This window comes from Heterocephalus glaber, unplaced genomic scaffold, assembly GCF_053883595.1.
Source record: "Heterocephalus glaber isolate CG9 unplaced genomic scaffold, H.glaber_assembly_v1.0 deba00001509, whole genome shotgun sequence".
In the NCBI taxonomy this organism is placed as follows: Eukaryota; Metazoa; Chordata; class Mammalia; order Rodentia; family Bathyergidae; genus Heterocephalus; species Heterocephalus glaber.
The window spans coordinates 11,282,685-11,303,805 of NW_028258325.1; the positions used below are offsets into that span (position 1 = coordinate 11,282,685).

The window sequence follows — 21,121 nt, forward strand, 5'->3', positions numbered from 1 at the left end:
AAGACATCAATGATCTGCTTTTTTAGAAATATGAAATAGCAATTCACCTGACTCCTAAAAACATGGAGTCTACTCTATGCAAATATAGTGGACCTGTGACTTACGAACTCCATTGGTTCCTGAGGGCTGGTTGTAACTAAGAAAATACAGCTGAGATCTGGATGTTTATTTACCTGGGTACATGCTATAGATGACAAGAGGTGGATGAATCTTCCATTAACCTAATTAAACCAAGTTGTTTGTATGTCAGGTTGAGGGTCCACTGCATTTGAGAGCAAAGAGGGAATTAAGGTTGCCTACATGCTCAGGGACTTACTAGGTTAAACTGCTAATGGAGACAATTTGCTCTGTTCGAAGAAACCTGTACAGCTTGGTGATCATGTTTCCTTTTTACCCAGGTTCTGCAGGAAGAGATAAACAACATTCCGACACTCGCAGGTGTTGGTAGAAGTGTGGATATACCTGGAGATTCCTCCTCTCACCTAACATAACATTTCCTATTATTGGTAAAGAATCTCACAGGGTGTGCTGTTCCAAAGTAGCCACAGATGTTTCTAATTTCTTCTTCCCTTGAACAAAACCCTAATGGAGTCATTAAGACAGGCTGGATTAGCCTCTGTTACCAAGGGAAAGGAGGTTTCCATGGGGCCAAATGGACTAATCCTTGGCTGCCTGTTGTCTCCTCCCCATTAAACAGTGTGTGGGGACTCTTTTGACCACTAGCACAACTGAACAAGCTGAGTTCTGCAACTGAAGGAACAATAGTTTGAAAGGTAGGCACATAGCTTGTTCACAGCCAAAACTCTGACTTCTTAGGAACTGCTTTGAATTTATTGTTTCTAATGCTTGTTAGCCATCTTTACCTATTGCTCTTGCATGGGGGTTTGTTGCTGTCATTTTCTCCTCCTTTTCCTCCTCTTTTTCGGTGGTGGTGGTGCTTGTGCTTGAACCCAGAGCCTCACATATGTTAAGTAAGCACTCCATCCCTAAGCTATACCCCGACCTTTTTTTTTCTTATTTTGAGACAGGTCTGGCTAAGTTGCCCAGACTGGCCTGTAACTTGGTATCCTCCTCCCTCAGCCTCCCAAGTAGCTGGGATTTTAAGTGCGTGACACCATAAAAACCCTTACCTTGATCTTATTTCAAATAACTGTTCTAAGTCATCAGTGTAGCAGAGAAAGCACAGCCTTTGCAGCCAATCACACACCCAGGTTCAGATCATGGCTTTGTTAGATATTGGCAGGATGCCCTTGGACATCCTCCTGAAGTTTCTTGGCCTCAATGGTCTTCCCTGCTCAATGATGAGCTTCCCCCAGGGTGGGTGTGAGAATTAGAATCAGTGCAAAGTACGTACCTTGGATGAAAAAGATTCTCAATAGAGAGCAGTAGTTATCATCATGCAAAAGCCTGTTTTGCTACATGTGAGGAAATTTTCCAAGGACATAGAAAGTTCAACATAAAGCTGGGAGTCTCACCAGGTGTGATGGTGCACGACTGTAATCCCAGCAACTCTGGGAGGCTAATTTAGTGAGACCCTATCATAAAATAAAAAATTTAAAAGGCCTGGGGGTGTAGCTCAGTGTGAAGGCCCTAAGTTTAACCCTAGTACCACAAATGAAAAACTGGGAGTCTCAGGGAAACTGGATGACTGGTCACCTAATTATTAGGGAAACAGTTGTCAGTTTGTCACTTGTGATTTAATGTGGAGATGGCAAGCGGGAGGAATCCTCACTCTTGCTGCTCTCCTGCCCCATTCCTTTGCAGAGGCGGCCTTACTTACACACCTTGCTTTTCACCCCTGCCCCTGCAGGGAGCTGTTGCCTCAGACTCATGCAGAGCCCAAGCTCCCAAGTTGTCCCAACCCAGGATAGAGGACACTTGATTCACCCTGTCTACCTAGGTGTTTCACAATTCCCTCTTTCTACAAAATCAAAGTTTCATTTGTGTGACAATGGACTTCAGTATGGCTTCAGCAATATATTCTGTGAAAACAGTTTCACACTCACTTTAGGCTCTCTTTTAAGGGATTAAGACTTTCATTAGAATGTGACAGAGGAGTCTGCAACCCCCAGAAGAGTGACCAACTGCTTTGCACAAAGGAAGAATTAAAAGACAGACTGGTTTACTATTGTGTTGACCTGAATCCAGAAGCAAGGCAAAAGGCTCCAGATGTAGTATGTGGGGTCTGGAGAGACACAGAGAACTTTGTCAGGAATAGGATCGGTTAACTTGGAAGAGATATTTTCAGGAGATTCTTTGAAGATTCTCATTTTGAAAAATGAGAAATGTTTTCTTTGTCAGACTTGGTGAAGTTCTGAAATGAAGAGGTGTGGAGAAAATAGGGCTTGGAGCGAGGCCTTCAAGATTGCTTCACCAATTCCTTTAATTTATAGTTTTAATAACCCTTACATGCTTTTGACAGCTCGATGGCTTTGAGTTTGAAAAACATCCTTCTATAAACATTCACTGTGAGGATGCGTTAGGTTTTCTTCCAAACCCAAACTGCTACTTACACTCCCAGGGATCAGAAACACCATCTTGACTGTGGCAATGGATCAAAGGAGGTCAGGCCAGGAGCAACCTCAGAGAAGCAAGCAGATTCTCTGATGTGTGTATCAGTGTGTCACACCCCCACGGCTGTAGGAAGCCTTTTCTGTGAACACTTCATTTCCCCAGGCATTTCCTGTGGCTTATCAGAGGAAAAGCAGGCTTTGGAGTCATGCACTGGTTCAAATCTGACCTTGTTATTTTCTATCTATTGGCCATAGTTAACTTATGCAACCTCTCAGAGCTTCATATGTAAAACACAAATTTTTCTCATTTGTGAAGATTAAATGAGACATAAAGCACTATATTATAAGCTATTAATAAAGGAGATTTCAATGCCTTTAAACTCCTAGAAGAGCTCTTATTTTCTATGCTTTGTTGACTTTAGAGTATATGCAGTCTTATTTACTTGGCTAGCACTGTATGTACTTGTCCTTTATGCTAAGGGTATTATAATCACCCTAAGGGTGGGAACTAGGTGTAAGAGTCTCTTATAATGCTCACCTTGATGCTAAGCATATAGCAAGTACCCACTCAATAAATGAATTTTTATTTATTAAACTCTTCTGAACCTGTATCCAGCTTATTAATAATTATATAATTCTAATAAGATGTTAAAAAAAAAGGTCTTAATGAATGGTTAATATTAAATAGGTCAGTACCTTATGGTGTATTCCATTAGTGGACCATTAAATAAAAATGGAAATCATGTTTTAATTTTATTTTTATTCTTAATGCATATTAACTGTACAAATTAATGGGTTTGTGACATGAAATCATGTTTTTAAAAGAACTCTTAATGAGGTGACTGATGATACATTATTTAACAAAAAGGGCAGGATATGTCATTGTTTATTCTAAATATGACCAATATGGTAACGTGCATGAGCCAAGAAGGAAAGACTGGAAGGCTATGCATCAGGATATTAGTAATGGTTGGATCAGGAGGGGGAATTACTTTATTTTATTCGATCCTGTTTATTCAAATGATATACAATGAGCATCTATTCCTTTACAATCAGAGAGAAATTCCTGGTACTTTTTTCCTATGGAAGACAGAAGGGACTTCCTATTATAAAATGAATTTCCTAAGGACAGTACAAATGCTGCTTTAGTGAATTGATCTTGATGGGTTTGTTCTTGCTCCGCCCCACCCCATGTAGAACCAGCGTGGGTTTTGTTATCTTATTGTATTAAGTGTTCATCTCAAGGTCAAAGAGAAATAGACAGAGATGCATTCTCCCACTGCACTGGGCTGCTTATTTATGAATACCTGGTCAGATGCCCTTGAGACTTCAGGATCCTAAATGGGACCTCCTTGCTTATTTCATTACTGGGTAAGTGAGAAGTCTTGCTCTCCAGAGTCCTGCTTGGCAACCCTTCCAAACACATCCTGAATAGAAGAAAGGTGGACACCCGGACACTTCACCCAGGCTAGTGAACACCTGAAGACAGTACCTGATGGAAAGCCTCATGAAGTAGTTCCGACTCAAGTGGCACGTTGTCATTTGCAAGCTCTGCCACCTTGAGCAACCTGTTTACTGCGTCTCACGTGCCAAACAGAGCAATAACCTCATCTTCTTGTAAGGGACTGAATATTTATGTCCCTCCAGATTCATATGCTGGATTCCTAACATGTAAGGTGATGATATGAGGAAGTGGGGCCTGGAAGAGGTGATGAGCTCATGAGGATAAAGCCCTTATGAATAGATTTAGTGCCTTTATGAACTGGACCCCTGAGAACTCTCCTCTTTCTAGGAGAGGATGACAGGAGGATGCAAGGAGAAGTTGGCAGCTTGCAACCAGGAGAGGGTGGTCATCAGAATCTCACCACCCTGGCACCTTGATCTCAGACTTCCAGCCTCCACAACTGGGAGAATAAATTTGTTTGGTTTTTTTTTGGTACCAGGGATCGAACTCGGGTCCTTGTGCTTGCAAGGCAAGCGACGGAACCACTGAGCTAAATCCCCAGCCCTACATTTCTGCTTTTAGAAGCCATCAGGTTATGGTATTTTGTTAGGGCAGCCCCACAGAGATGCTATTAATGCACTCCAGTCAACAGTGTTGGCCGAGCTCCTGCCAAGCAGCCAGCGCTGGCTGTCCGTCATCATCAAATCAGCCACATCTGGCACCCGCGTGGCAATCTAAGTGCAGACCACCCATTGGGATACAACTGAGTTCTCAGAATGGAAATCATCATCAGGAATCACTTTCTTGAGCCACTAAGTTTTGGAGTGTTTGCTATGTAAAAGTAGATAACTAGAACAGGTGTTACATAAATTGTGCTAGGCATCATCTACAATGATTGCATATATATAGATGGCTTTAAGGAATTGATGAAGCCATTTCTAAAATAGTGAGGTGGGGTAGAAGGTAAACTGGAAAGTCTCTTGCAGTAAACTAGTGAGAAAGCAATAAAGGAGCTGTTGCCCTATTTTTCTTTCAGTTCTCTTGCAGTTGTACTCACATTTTCTTCAAGGTGCTAATGTCCTAGAGAAGCATTGTGATGTTTTAGAAAAACCCTGAGTTTTGTAGCGAAGGAACATCTAGATTCACATCCCAGCTGAATCACATATGATGTACTGACAGGGGATGATTTATTTAATGGATTTGTCTCTGCTTTACCAGTTGTCCCTTTTTGAAGCCAAGGTACCCATCCCAACAGGCTAGGATGGTTGGATGCCATCTTGTTTTGAAGCTCACAATACCCTCACACGTTCTGCGATGGTTCCCAACCAAATATGGGTCTATACACGTACACAAAGGTTGGCCTTGAGTGTAAGAGGACATAACTTTGTAGGGAGGTTTATGCTCCAAAGCCTTCTACCGTGGATCAGGCCCAGGAAATAGACTACCTAGGCCCAATGTACTCTTGACCCTGCCTCCTTCCTTAGCCCTTACATGTCTTTTACTCTCCTTCAAGGTTTTTTGCCAAAGAACATTATTCTCCTAGTAAGTTCCATGTTCCTGAACCCTAGGCTCAGGCTCTGCTTTTAAGGATCCCAATTTAAAACACATGTTCTCCCTTAGTTTCCCTTTTTCAAACACTTCTTTTTAAAATTTGCTGAGATGATAAATTGAAATTGACTGGCACCTTCAATGAATGCTCAGTAGATTCATCTTCCTCCTTGTTACAAAGTGGAAAAATATGAAGAATGTTCGTTAAAAACACACAAAAGATCCTCAAATGAATTTTCTATACTTTGTAAAGAAATATTTTAGAAAAATAGGTGACAATTTGATTTTTAAAATGGGAAATATTAATACTCTATGCATTAATGCTAAAGTATATTGTAAGGATCAAGTGAAATAATGTGTATGACGACAAGCTGCAGGAGCATGGGCCGCTCCACGACTTGCATCGGGGTGTCCTCCGAAGGCACAGTGCTCAACACAGAGGGGACACCCCTGCACCTGCTCCAGAAACTTCAGTGAGTGAGGACCAGGGCCCCAGTTGATAAGAGACAGCTCAGGCTGCAGTTCTCCAGTGCCGGTCGGTCAGTGTGGACTCAACTGGTTCTCTTTCTTCCTCACCTAGAGGTCTCACAACTTGCTGAAGAATGTGTTGGTAATGCAACATGAGATAAGACAGGGCAGGCTGGACAGCCGGCGTGCTGTTCCAGCTCACTCCCACAATCAGGGAGGCCTTTGCTATGGTTTTGATGAGTTCCCCAAAGTCCACGGATTGGACACGTAATCTCCACTGCAACCATGTTGAAAGCGGCGGTCCTCTCAGAAGTGACTAGATCACAGGGCTCTGCCTTTATGAATGGTTAGATGCTGTTGTCTCAGGAGTAGTCCATTATCCTGAGTGTGGGCTCCCGATAAAACAGTGAGTTCAACTCCTTTCCTTTCACTCTCCCTCCCTCCCCTCACCCTCACCCTCTTGCCTTCTGCTGCAGGACGACACAGCAAGAAGGTGCCTGTCAGATGCCAGCACCTTGCTACTGGACTTCCCAGCTTCTAGAACTGTGATAAATGTATTTTCTTGGTAAGTCAGTTGGTCTGGAATATTCCTCTGCAGCAACACAAAATATACTAAAACATCCTTCAACATTTTAGCCCAGCATTTCCTGCAACTCCAAAACCCGGTGCAGGCTGCTCTCCAGGCTCCTGGGCTATACAAGTGGGGTGTGCATAATCAAGACTGTCTGTCCCAGGAAGCCTTCCTGAGCAGGCCAGGATGGGCCCATGTGAATCTTAGGCTTCCGTTGTGCCTTGCTGCTAATCTGCAAGTAACTTGTCCATTTCACGGAACTTGTTGTATGTGAGTGTGTTCCATCTCACTGGACTGAACTCCAACAAGCTGGTAGCCAGTGCACGGTGAACCTGCTTCCCACTCCCCTGGGAGTCTGGACCCTAAAGCTCTAAATTCAAAACTTCGTGTAACTGTGAGCACATTGGGGCACAGATACACAAGTAGCCAGATTCACTTACTTTGGCCATAAACACAGTTTATTATTGGCACACTTACCAGTAAAGCATACAGAAAACACAGCTGTTTTATAACACATGGAGCCACTGTGTCTTTACATGTGTGGAGGAACATATTAATATGCAAATGAAAAAATTAGTTCTTTTATAAAGTTTCACATAAATACACTGGAATTGCCCCAAAAGAAAAGTCCCCATAAAAGAACCAGGTGAGGGCTTTACAAAATATTGTACAGGAAATATACTATGAAAAGGAAGCATAGTCAACTCAGGTACAATAACAAAACATAAACAGAGAAGTTTCAGATTTATTCAACTGCCCACAAAATTAATGGATTACATGGCTTAAAAATATTTGGATCAACAGCAACTTTACAAATGCATACATTTTTCCAGGGTCCAATCGTCTTTCTTTACATAAAAAAAATCTGCCTTGGTGTCTGATGCTAAAAAGACATTTCTTGTTTCAGCACTGGGGCTAAATTGAACCAACTAAGACTCAAGAACCAATGGACATCGGCTTGATCATAAATTACCTCTCTGGGCTCTCCTTGCTGTTAACCAATGGGCAAAAGGAAAAAAAGAAAGAAAAGGAAAAAAGAGGTACATTTAAATTACTTTCCTAAAGCTGAAATTTTTCTTTTCTTTTTTTACTGAAACAAGAAACTCTCAAATGCAAGTCAAAAAGCAGAAAATATTTTACAATATTAAAAAGTCATCTGTAGTTAGGTTCAGCATATTAACGAGATCCTGAGCACTGAGCACGTATGCACAACACGGCCTTCGCTGGATGCATGAGAAGGGAACTCAACACAAACACGGTGATCACAGCGTGCCAGGAGCCGCACTAGCGATTTCTCTCATTTTACTTATGATCAGTGCCAGTATCCGTACTTCCTGCAAAGGCCTCCAGGGAAGGGTCATGGAAGCTTATTTGGAATGATCCTCTCAATTAAAAACATTTTTTAAAAAAGCAAGAAAGAAAATCAGATCACTGTGATTTAGAAAGAGATATTTGCATGGAAAAGTTGTTTGTTTGTTTGTATTTTTAATTTCTCCTCTTTCCTCTCCTGAAAGCAAAGATCTGCAATTGGAATGACACCTATGGACCTATGGACAGGAGACTCTGGTGCCGTCGAGCATCTTACTGGGAAGCCTGGGGTGGGGGATTTTCTGATTTGGTCTCTTGCGTGGCGGGAGGTTTACTGTTCCATGGGCTGTTGTTTCCCAGGGCGGGGGAACTGTTGAAGTCCTCCTCGTCGTCCATGCCGTTGGCCGCATCATACTGCGTGTTTTCTAATCTAGTGATTAGCCTTTCGTCCTCGTCCCCAAACTCACCTCCCATCAGAGTTGGCTCTCCTACCACCATCACATCCTGTGAACAGCAGCTGACATTATTACAGGGAACCTTGGGAGAGAGAAGCTCAGCTTAAAACAACAGTGGGAGGAGCTGGGAACCTAGGACGCGCACACACTCGTGTGCTGCACAACTGGGTCAAGTCTCAATGTCGGGGGCCGAGACGCATATGTGATTTCTACAGGAAATAAACACTGCCTCCTGATGGGTAACAACCACGCGAGTTTATGTCCTTAGTGAGCAGCCTGACACCGGAGAACGAGCAATGCTAGCAATCTGCAGAAATAAAAAAATGGATTTTTCAAAATTAAAAAAATCCAAGCTTTAAACTTGCCGACACTGGGGACTTTAAAGAGGGCTGTGGAACCTTCTGCCGGGAGCTTTTCAATCCCTCCAAAAATCCGCCACTTTGATTGAGGGCCGGTGAGCGGCTTTGGAAACTATGGGACATGCGTGAGGTACAGTTCTGCAATAGTCACACAACTTGTTCCAAATGGCGCTTTCTCTGTCCCAACCATGGTCTACATTTTAACTGAAGACAGAATCTCTCTTTTCTCTACTCAGCCAGGCCCTTTTATGCAGCCAATATCCTTGACATTCTGCTACTTAATTATGGTAATTAATTTAGGTAAAGTTTTCGATAAAAACAATGTTCACACTGATTTGACAATTTGCATAGCTAATTAAGTCATTAGCAAAAACCTGCTGATTGCCAACAAGCCCTGAATTTGCCATCTGTTATTTCATGGTGCCTGTCACCTATCCCCACATAGCAACCCTGCTACCAATCTGGGCAGTGAAGAGAACCAGTCTGTCCAGCTGGTGCCATAAAAGGAAGATGAAGAGAGCTAATTATCATTATATTGATAAAGCTGGTAGTCATCAGAAATGGAAGAGGGCAAGAAGAATCCACCTCATCACTCCTTTAAGTCCAAATTGTCTTTCCATGCAAACAAGCAAGCCACCCACTATAGCTAGGAGCACCATGGAGGCCACAGCTGGAGAAGCCTACGGCCAGGGTGGGGGTGGGGGGATGCTCGGACAGGGCCAGATGTGCTTGGAGATGTGGGGTGAACCTCCAGGTAGGGAGGCTAACTCAGTTAAAGGCTGTAGTAACGGGACAGGCATTCCCTTTCTTCCCTGAGTTATGTAAGATCAGCAGCAGGTTTCCAAACTATATTTTCTGACTAGTCATTCAACGATTTTAGAAAGAAGTGTTCCTGATGGAGTTAATGAATAAAATGTGAAGTCAGCCAGTTCAGCAATGCCGATGCTGGCAGGATACTGAGCTGGGTGCTTCTGTTTACCAGGCAATGAAGAATCAGAAATGAGGCTGTCATGAAAGGAGACTCATGAGGACTCTGAGGATGACAAATGAAATAGACACAGCCTTTCTGACTGGCAAGAATGATGACAAGGTTTTAGATGGAATGTGGCCACCACACAGACAGGTGAACATTACCTGGTTAGCTGGTAGCTACTATAGGACCTGCTGCGAGTATTCAGGATAAAACCTGTCACTCATTTACAGGCAATTAGGAGACCACACTTATGATCAGGAACAAAGATAGGTAGAAGGGACAGGGCAAGACTTTCCAGGACACAACACGAGGGTTAATCCCATTTTATGAGTGCAAAGCACACTTTGGAGGACGTGGAAAACTCATGCACGAGGTGTCACCAGGGCAGCATGGGGTTAGAACCAACTGTGTGGGTCTGCGTTAGCAATGTGACTCCAGGGTCATGGAGAAAGGCTGGAGAGTGTGAGGAGTTAAGCGTGACGTGACCTGCAAGCCACAGGAGAAAAATAAGACACAGCCAACTTAAGTGTGACTTCAGAAGAAAAGTCCCAACACTCCAGATGTTGTCACTGTATTAGAAAATCAACTATGGTGCAAGAAAAGCATGATGAATGTAGTGGTCTGAATTACTCCACGTGGGGCTGACATATGACACAGACTTCTAGTTTGTGTGGTAGATCATTTTTCTAGGAACAATTTGAAAAGATGCCCAGGCATGGGTGTTTTTAAGCATGCTAAGTTTCGGAAAGATGCTGCATTTATTTTCCTAATTATAAAAACTATTAATGATCAGATGCACTGTGTGTGTGTGTGTGTGTGTTTGCACAACAAATCAGTGGAAATCTATAAAAAGACTAAGGACATAGATACTTGAGGCCATTTGCAAAATCATATGCACATTTCTACTTGGTTCTTCCAAAGCTTTACCCTGGGAGGATGATTCCTTGCTCTGGCTGGCTTGATCTGTTATCCTCACACAAAATGAATGGAGATGTGATGTACATTCTTGGCCGCTGCTGGGGGATGCGAGCTCCACTTCCCCCCACCCTCCTGTCTTCAAATGTCCCCCACAGTGGCGAAACCCCATCTCCACCTTATCTCCCTCGAGAGGCAGCAGTGATCCACCTAAGCGGCCCACGAGCCTCGGCTCCCCAGCGGCCGGCCTCGGCCTCTGTGCCCGGCCTCAGGGCACCGCCAGCCTTTACCCACTGCACATCTTCTCACTGATCCCCCGTGCAAGGACCACCAACCTCTGAGGAGGACTGGAAGTGACTCCTTTCAGGGCCCCTCAATGCTTCTCCTTAAATTGGCCAGAAGGGGTCACTGCTGCTGAATGACACAGGTCTCCATCCCTCCCAGGGTTGAGGCTGCAGTTCGGGATGGCTCCTAGCCCCTGCTCATGGAGTGAGAAGCAGAATCCAAGGATTAAACCCTAGTCCTGGCCCCGCACACACTGCTGCAGCAGCAGCTACTCACAACACGTTTGTGTCATCGGACCCGGCTGATGCCTGCACACAAGGTCTCCATGTAAGTAGTAAGACAGAGTTAAGAGACATGGTCACTACAAGTGAGCCCATGCTTATCACTGAACGTCCATTCAACTCAAAGACACCTAAGAATCTGTACACTTTCTCACCTGATTTTTTTTTTATTCCTTCTTTCTTTTCTTTTTTGGTACGGGGGTTGGTTCGAACTCAGGACTTTGCGCTTGCCAGGCAGGAGCAGCGCCACTGAGCTACATCCCCGGCCCCCTCACGTGATTTTCTTCCCTGCCTCTCTGGGCCATTTGCAAGTTTTATTTAATTAAAACAACTTTAAGTGCATGGAGTGGGGATAGTGCTGGAATTCAGCTCTCCATTTCTAGTGGTGCCTTGTTCACATGAAATCAAATAGGTTTCAACTTATGAAAAACTCCGCCTGACCCAGGGAAACTTCACTAAACTTCAATAGTTGGTTTGGCGGGCAGGGGCATCATGGAGTAGAACAAATTATGTGCTCTTTAGAATAAAATTGAAATGATTCTGACTAGATCAGGTATGTCAAAATATACAACCTGGAGACTTCTACTCTCAACTCCTGTACACCGGTAGTGGGCAGCTACCTGAACCCAGTCCAGGCTTCAGAATCCTTCTCAACACTGGGTGGTGTGAGCCAGCGGGAGAGAGATGATCTCTTCGCCACTCTGGACAGGGCTTGGATCTCTTCTTTCTTTCTTTAATTAAAAAAAAAATCTTGCCACTGCCAACAGCTGGACTACTGTGAGGTACACACAATAGGATCTCAGAAGACACCTGTTGAACTAGTTCCTGCAGCTACTATGTCTTTTAAGGTCTCACAGAATTCTCTGAAGGCCACTTTCCTCATTTGTTAGAAGAAACTAAGAAATGTTACTTTCTAAAAGTCCAGAATGAGAGGAATAAATGAGCTCTTTGTGTGCACTTTTGGAGAAAATTCATTTACATTAGCCCATTTTCTCTTGGTATTTTCCAATTTAACCAAGGGCAGGCAAAACTTTGTGGGATATTAATAAAGACACTCAAGTTTTTCTTCTTTAATTTTTTCCCGTCTGACCTTCAGGAGTGATAGATGTAAAGGCCCATTCAGAAAATAGAGGACTTTTGAGGATATTTTGGTTATTTGAGGACTACAACTCTTACTGGTCATAAAAAACAGAATGGTGCCTTCCATGGCTGGTGGGCCATTATTTCCATAGTCCTTTCTTCCTAACGCAGTGGATGTGGAAGCTGTGCTCTCATCCACGGAAGACAGGAGAAAAGCCCCAATGACCCAGGGCAGCCTCAGGGGACTGTTGGGCTTGGTTGTGTCTAAAGAAAACAGAACCCTAAAAGTGGAGGAAAGTGAGTAGGGGTCAGTTTGAAGGCACATTTGGAAGGAAGTGGGGAAGCTCTGTGTAAAAGTCCACTCTTACACGGAGAGAGATGGAGAAAGATCAGGACAAGACAGGTGAAGACAACAGATCCAGAGAGGCGAGACTGAAGAAGTGGGAAAAGGAAAATTGTGTTGGCAGAGGAAAGCAACGAGAAACGGGGTGCACCTCCAAAGACACAGAATCCAGAGGGTGTCCACAAAGCATCAAGGAAAGGTCAGGGTTCAAATGAAGTCATATACCTGGTGACAGATTGATGCGACAAGGCAGAGACAGAAAACCCACAAGGAATTATACAGGGGTGAAGGGACAGTGGATGTTTCCAAGAGCAGGAGAATGTAAAAGCGATAGTCTGACACTGGGCCTGGGAATTTGGAGGAGGGAGAAAAAGGGCCAGAAGGGACACAGTTGGAGAGGAAGTGACAGGTGATGAAGACAGTGCCCTGCCCAGCCTGCACCACTCAGGGGCTACCCTCTGCTAACAGTTTCAGAGTTCCAAGAAGTCTGATTGCAAGTGGCCTTTGACTAGACCCTGAGATGAAAGCAAAGAGAGTTAAAACCACAGGGACTGGTCCTCTTCCCCTGAACTAAGGAAATGGGTATAACGAGAACCAGTGAGCTGCATATTTAATGGCTGCAAGTTGAATACCTGAATATTAAAATACAAGGGGATGCCCATGTTGGGGAGGCCCAGCCAAATCACAATTTGGGGTTTGAGCTCTGGGGGTGATTTCCAGGGGGCACATGGGGTCTAGATGCTACTGCCAAGAGGCCCTAATATGCTACTAGGCAAGGTGCTAAGTGCTACTCTAATTAAATCTCAAGTGACACAGCTCTTGTTTGTGATTCTGACAGTTTTTGAATTCAGGTCCCCTTGCAGCACAGACCTTGAATATTCCCCCCCCGATTCCCAGTTTGCAGGGGAAGATTTCCAGGGCACTGTTCCTTCCTATCCCACTCGACCTGTCCCCGCCCCTGCCCCTCGCCCACCTCCACCCTGCCCAGCATGTTCAGCTCAAGGGGACAGTAACCCCAGCCCCTCGAGTAGGGAGACAGGCAAAGGCAAGACTCCAGGCCTAAAAGGAAAGTGAGACTTACAGGTACCTGAGTGGGCAGACTCAGGTTTGCAGCTGTCGTCTTCTTTTTGCTGCCAGTACTGTTGGCATTGTTCCCCGCACTGCTGTTGGAGGTGCTGCTGGTGGAATTTTTTCTTTTTCTCCTTTTGGTTGTCGGTTGCCTTGTGGGTTCTGCTACAGTAAGAAAATGGAAGAAGGGTCAGTTCCAGGGCCAAAGCATCAAGGCTACCATCAGCATTCCTGCCCCTCCAGAAAAGCACGACTGGACAAATTAGAAAGGGTGGACACCTACAATTTTCCCATTTCTTGTAACTTTATAAAAAAAATAAAAGGAGTAAGCGGTTGATTTATTTTTAGCACAAATGTGTGAAATTCTTTTCTTCTGCATGTAGATAAAATGATTTTTATTTAATTGTTCTTTCTAATTTTGTCTGTAATTTACTAATAATTAAAAGTGAGCTGCAAATACTAGGTTTGTAACTGAATTTAAAATATTTTTGTCACTAGAAAATTTGGGAATTTACCCCCTGAACTACTTTTTTTTTGTTACAAGTGAGCAAGCGAGCAAGCAAGCAAGCAAAGAAACATAAAATAAAATAAAAGGTATTTCCAGGATTCCTAGGAGATGTGAAATGTGAGAGAAGTATGTATAAACTTGAATTAATGCAGCAACATGCAACAGTGGCACCTACTGGCCAGGTGTCACATTGCAGCCCACCTCCATTACACCTTGATAGTCTCAAAAAAACAAAACAAAACAAAACAAAAAACAAACTCATCAATTGCCTAGTTCATGCTATAAGCTTAAGTTTTCCTGAAGTTTGTAGCAATTTCCATGGTTAGGATCTTGGTGTTTAGTGAATGTTACTAACTTCAAGATTCCCTCAGTACAGAGGAGGTGAACATTCTGGGTCACCATATCGCTGCCCCAAGCACTGAGGAGCAGAGCTGGCCCCAGCGCAGAGCAAGTGAACCTTCCAGGTGGCCAGACCACTGCCCCAAGTGCTGAGGAGGTGAGCCACGCAGGTGGCAGCAGCACACATCACCCCCTCCCCTCTGCCCAGCTGAAATGAGAAGGCACATAAACAAGTCTCAAAACCAGACTTCCAGATCACCTAAACCAACCCCAAAGGGAAATGAGATGGAACACTCTGATACTCAACCACCTGGACTCCCTGAACTGGCGATGAAAGAGGATCTGGAAAAAATGAAATCAGAAATAATTTCTCAGATATCAGCAGAGATTGGGTCCATAGTGCAAGACATGATTAATAAATCTAGAGAGGACACACATGAAAAAATAGAGGAGCTGAGGAACACGATGGAATCCCAACATAGGAAACAAATGGAATCCATAAAACAGATGCAAGCAGATTTCAAGGAGATTTAAACTCCATTGAAAGTTTATGCAGCAGAATGAGCAAGTGTGAGGACAGAATTTCAGATATAGAAGGTAAGATTGCAATTAGTAACCAGGAAAAGAAAAACTGTAAGGGACCATGAGAAATGAATCCAGCAGCTGCTAGATGATGCAAAGAAGAATAACATAAGACTGATCAGAGTCAACAAAGAAACAGGAGAGAGTGCAGATGCCATAAAAATACTGTTCACAGAAGTAATGGCAGAAAACTTCCCAAATAGGGGAAAAGAACTTGACATACAGATAAGTGAGGCCTATAGGACTCCAACTAGCCTTGATTAAAAAAAAAAAAAAAAAAAAAAAAAAAATATATATATATATATATATATATATACACACATAGCCATATAATAGTTAAGATTCCAGAACCCAACAGAAAAACAAAATTCTACAAGTAGTTAGAGAAAAGAAACAAATCACATATAAGGAAAGGCCATCAGAATCACAGCAGACTTCTCAATGCAAACCATCAAGGCAAGAAGAGCTTGGAGTGACATATCTCAAGCCCTAAAGGAAAACAGTCTCCAACCCAGAATGATGTGCCCTGCAAAACTATCTTGCAAAATTGATGGAGAAATAACATAATTTCATGAAAAGAGCACCTTAGGAACTTTATGAATACCAAACCAGCACTCCAAAATATTTTAGAAAATATCCTAGGAAAAGACAAGGAGGACCACAATCCCAGGAAGCCCAACAGAATGAATCCATCAGGCAAGACAAGAAATTAAACACAAAGGGGGAGAATCCAACAAAAAGTCATGACAAGGATAAGTCAATACATATCAGTTACAATCATCAATGTTAATGGTCTCATTTCACCAATCAAAAGAAATAGACTGGCAGAATGGTTCAAGAATCAAGATCCAACAATATGTTGCATACAAGAAACACACTTAATTCAAAAAGAAACTCATAGACTGAGAGTTAAAGGGTGGAAAACAATACTCCGTGGGAGTATTGATCCAAAAAAGCAGGAGTAGCTATCCTTTTTTCAGATCAAGTGGATTTCAAACGAATACTGATTAACAGAGACAAAGAAGAACACTACGTCATTATAAAGGGAATTATCCAAGAGGAAGCGATGACAAGCCTAAACATACATGTACCAAACACTATTGCACCCAACAATATAAAACAAATACTAACGGGCAAGAAAAATCATATAAGCACTAATACAATATAAGTGGGGGACCTCAATACCCCACTGTCACAAATAGATAGATGAACTAGGCAAAAAATAAGCAACGAAATACTAGAACTCAATAAAACTCTTGAACAAATGAACTTAACAGATGTTTACAGAGTGTTCCACCCCACAAAATCAGAATACACATTCTTTTCAGCTGGACATGGGTCATTCTCAAAAATAGACCACATACTCGCGCATATAACATGTTTAAGTAAGTGCAAAGGGATTGAAGTTATCCCCTGTATATTATCAGACCATAGTGCGATGAATTTGGAGATCAATAGCAAAACAAACCTCAAGAATTTCATAAACACATGGAAATTGAACAACACACTTCTGAATAACCAATGGGTCTCAGAGGAAATTAAAGAAGAAATCAGAGAGGGCTGGGGATTTAGCTCAGTGGTTTCATCACCTGCTACTCAAGCACAAGGACCCGAGTTCGATCCCCGGTACCAAAAAAAAAAAAAAAAAAGAAGAAATCAGACAGTTCCTACAATTAAATGACAATGACAATGCAACATATTGGAATCTATGGGACACAATGAAAGCAGCCTTACGAGGGAAATTCATAGCAATGAATACTCATATTAGGAAAACAGAGCGAGCCCAATTAAACAACCTGATGTTGAACCTCAAGCTTCTAGAAAGAGAAGAGAAGGACAAATCCAAAGATCATACAAGGGAGGAAATTATAAAGATAAGAGCAGAATTCAATACAATGGAGACTAAGAGAACAATACAAAAAAATCACTGAAGCCAAGAGTTGGTTCTTGGAAAGAATCAACAAAATTGACAAACCTTTAGCCAACCTTATCAGAAAAAGGAAAGAAAAGGCCTAAATCCATGCAATTAGGAATGAAAAGGATGAAATTACAATGGACCCAGCAGAAATCCAGAGGATCATCAATACCTACTTCCAGAACATATACACCAATAAGATTGAAAACACAGAAGAAATGGACAGATTTCTAGATACATATGAATTACCAAAGTTGAACGAAGAAGACCTAAAAATTCTGAACAACCCAATATCAACCAATGAAATTGAAAATGTAATTAAAAACTTACCAACTAAGAAAATCCCAGGTCCTGCTGGCTTCACTGCTGAATTCTACAAGACATTTAGAGAGGAACTACTGCCACTACTGTTTGAACTCTTCAATGAAATTGAAAGGGAAGCAATACTCCCAAATTCATTCCTGGAAGCAAGCATCACCTTGATCCCCAAAGCAGAGAAAGACCCAACTGAAAAAGAGAACTATAGGCCAATCTCACTAATGAACATTGATGCAAAAATCCTTAATAAGATACTGGCAAATAGAATGTGGAAGATCATCAAGAAGATCATACAGCCTGACCATGTGGGATTCACCCCAGGGATGCAGGGATGGTTCATCATATGCAAATCAATACATGTTATACACTGTATCAATAGAGCCAAGGATAAAAACCATATGATCATCTCAATAGATGCAGAAAAAGCATTTGACAAAATCCAACAACATTTATGATAAAAACCCTACAAAAAATTGGAATAGATGGTCTCTACCTCAATCTGATAAAAGCCATCTTCGAAAAACCAACAGCCAATATCATACTAAATGGTCAGAAACTGAAACTTCCCACTAAAATCAGGAAAAAGACAAGGATGTCCACTATCACCACTCCTGTTCAATATAGTTTTGGAAACATTAGGCACAGCAATTAGACAAGAGAAAGAAAAGGAATAAAGATAGGAAATGAAGAAGTCAAATTGTCATTATTTGTGGACGACATGATACTCTATACAGAAGACCTCAAGAACTCCACCATAAGTCTTCCAGACTTAATAACCAATTTTGGTAAAGTAGCTGGATACATGGTAAACACACAAAAATCAATAGCTTTTCTCTATAGGAACCATAGACTCACTGAGAGAGAAATAGGGCAAACAATTCCTTTCACAATAGCATCCAAAAAACTCAAATACCTAGGAATCAACCTAACAAAAGAAATCAAAGACCTCTACTCTGAAAACTATAGCACTCTGAAAATAGAGATTGAAGAGGATATCAGAAGATGGAGGGCCAGGGATATAGCTCAGTGGTGCTGCTGCCTGCCTTGCAAGCACAAGGTCCTGAGTTTGATCCCTGGTACCTCAAAAAAAAAAAAAAAATACGAGGATGGAAAGACATCCTTTGCTCCTGGGTAGGAAGAATTAACATAGTGAAAATGGCCATACTTCCAAAAGTGGTATATAGATTCAATGCAATCCCAATTGAAAGTCCAGCAGCATACTTAACAGACTTTGAGAAAACAATCCAAAAATTCATTTGGAAGAAGAAGAGACCTAGAATAGCAAAAGCAATTCTAGGCAACAAAGACAAGGTAGGAGGTATCACAATCCCCAACCTGCAACTCTACTACAAAGCTACTGTGATAAAAACAGCATGGGCCTGGCAAAGAAACAGACCTGAGGACCAGTGGAACAGATTAGAAGATGCAGAAACAACGCCAGACACACTCAGCCATCTCATCTTCAATAAAGGAGCCAAACACCCTCACTGGAGGAAAGACAGCTTCTTTAATAAATGGTGCTAGAAAAATTGGGCTTCAACTTGCCAAAGATTAAAACTAGACCTATACCTCTCACTATGCACTAAACTAAAATCAAAATGGATGAAAGATCTAAATATTAAAACAGAAACGCTGAACCAGCTGGAACTGAGGTTAGGTAGAACTCTTCAAGATATTGGTGTGGGAAACGATTTCATGAACAAAACTTCAGCTGCCTGTGAACTAGCACAGACAATCAAGTAGGGATCTCTTCTTATTGAAAAGCTTATGCACAGCAAGAGAAAGCACCAACAGTGTGAAGAGACAGCCTACAATGTGGGAAAACATTTTCACCTGGTGTTCCTCAGACAAAGATCTACTATCTAGAATCTATAAAGATCTAAAAAAAATAAGACCTCTCAAATTTAAAGACCCAATCCAAAAATGGGCATTTGAAATGAACAGACATTTCTCAGACAAAGAAGTAGAAATAGCAAATAAACATATGAAAAAACATTCAGTATCACTGTTCATTAGAGAGATGCCAAAGAAAACAACAGTGATTCCACCTCACCCCCAAAAGAATGCCTGCTATCATGAAATCAACCAATAACAAATGCTGGCGGGGCTGTGGGGAGAGAGCAACCCTGCTCCACTGCTGGTGGGAGTGTAAACTGGTGCAATCACTGTGGAAATCAGTATGGAGATACCTCAAAGAACCAGGACTGGAAGTCCCATTTGATCCTGCTATTCCACTGCTGGCGATCTTCCCCAAAGAATTAAAAGAATCATACCACAGTGATATATGTGCACCCATGTTCATAGCAGCACAATTTGTAATAGCTAAAACTTAGAAGCAGCCCAATTGCCCATCAACTGAACACTGGATAAAGAAAATGTGTTTTAAAAAAAATAAAATGGAGTACTATTCAGCCGTAAAAAATGAGAAATTAGAGACATTTGTTGCTAAATGGATGCTCACTGAGGCGACACTCTTAAGTGAAATAAATAGGACACGTGTAAATACTGAACAGTTTCTCTAGTGTGAGAAACTGGAAGTGTAAATAAGGAGTAAAAGGTGTAATAGGTAATGTGAAATAGGAAGAAAAGGGGCAAAGGGGAAGGGGAAGTGGGAGGGGTAGGGGAAAGGAAATAAGGGAATGGAATTAATATGAGAAAATGAAAAAATGGAAACAGTCTTTATAAATAGCGAGGGATGGAGGGGTTGAAGGGAGGGCAGGGGAAGGGGGAAAAAATAAGAGCCAAGAGAGGTGATGTAAAGGTGCAAATTTTCAATGATGAATGTCATTATGTTGTATACCTAAAATGTAAAAAAAAAAAAGATTCCCCCCAAAATATCTCAGTATGATATAGCCAGCACATTAAAGGAAGGAAAGGAAACTAGACTTTCTGAAGAAAGATGTATTCAGAAACAGAGAAAGATATTTGGAACCTGACAGAGAATGGAGTATCACCCTACTGGAAATACTGAGACCCTTGGTAATGTGTGGTCAGAGAAATATTACTTGTTTTCTTGTTTGTTTAATATTATTTAATATTATTCAATGTGACACTCTTCTTAATATCTCTTACATATTAACTGTTCTATATTCGTAAAAGCCATATTAGTTAGGCATTGATGTTATAATCTTTGCTTTTGTCAGTGAGAAATCTTTGGAAATCTTTTCCATGTAGTTACTGAATAAGTTGGAAATGGCAGGTGAGAGTATCCTTTTTGTTACCTCATCCTTTTTCATTTCTTAGCTATGACACTGACTTTGATAAATTATATCTCTAAGTCTTAGGGCTCACTATACAAAATGGACATAAAATATCTCATAAAATTATTATGTAGAGTCAATATTTTTAACTATCTCCTTTAGTTTTTACACCACCCACGGCTAGAACTCAATAAATAATGTGAATGAATGAATGACAGAAGTTATACAAGGATATGTTGGAAAATACAGGTGCTGAAAGTATTCAGTAAATGCATGAAAGTTTTTTTTCATAAAGGCTTGTTGATAATGAAAGAGAAAATAAGGCCAATTTAAGCACATCTAATATACTGGAAAAATAACATTCTAGATATGTAAAATTCCCATAAGATGGAGATGCAACTGTTGTATGTGAAATAACATTCATTTTTCCCAGCTTTTAAAGTATATATTTGGTTAAATCTTCTATATTCATTTTATATAAAGCCCCTGGCCAATTCCCAGTGGAAGGTGACCATTATGTTTTGTGATTCAGAAAGCTATGTGCCTCATGTTAATAATTACTCTTTATAAAATAATTTTTAGCGAATGGATATGTTTTGCTTTTATGATCAATGAGGCTCGACACAAGCCTGGGAGTGAAAATGTATT

At 41.6% G+C, this 21,121-nt stretch overlaps 1 protein-coding gene and 1 long non-coding RNA gene across 13 annotated transcripts in view; one reads left to right on the top strand and one right to left on the bottom strand.

Annotated features, from left to right (window-relative positions):
- The first annotated feature begins 445 nt into the window (after window positions 1–445).
- Window positions 446–7,573, top strand: LOC147825064 (uncharacterized). Its single transcript, XR_015441287.1, has 2 exons — window positions 446–773; window positions 6,450–7,573. It is a non-coding gene; the product is annotated as an uncharacterized LOC147825064 (long non-coding RNA).
- The window catches only part of Ldb2 (LIM domain binding 2), a 393,311-nt gene continuing 379,170 nt past the window's right edge, over window positions 6,981–21,121 (bottom strand). Inside the window, exons 7-9 of one of the 12 annotated variants that reach the window (XM_021260248.2) lie at window positions 13,631–13,773; window positions 10,890–11,032; window positions 8,164–8,614 (exon numbers count right to left, since the gene is read on the bottom strand). In XM_021260248.2, coding sequence (XP_021115907.1) covers window positions 10,928–11,032; window positions 13,631–13,773 — 248 coding nt within the window. In that variant the 3' untranslated portion in view covers window positions 8,164–8,614; window positions 10,890–10,927. Of the gene's footprint in view, window positions 8,615–10,889; window positions 11,033–13,624; window positions 13,777–21,121 lie in introns of all 12 variants that reach the window. The other 11 variants (XM_013073082.3, XM_013073083.3, XM_004847242.4 and 8 more) reach the window with 11 other exon arrangements.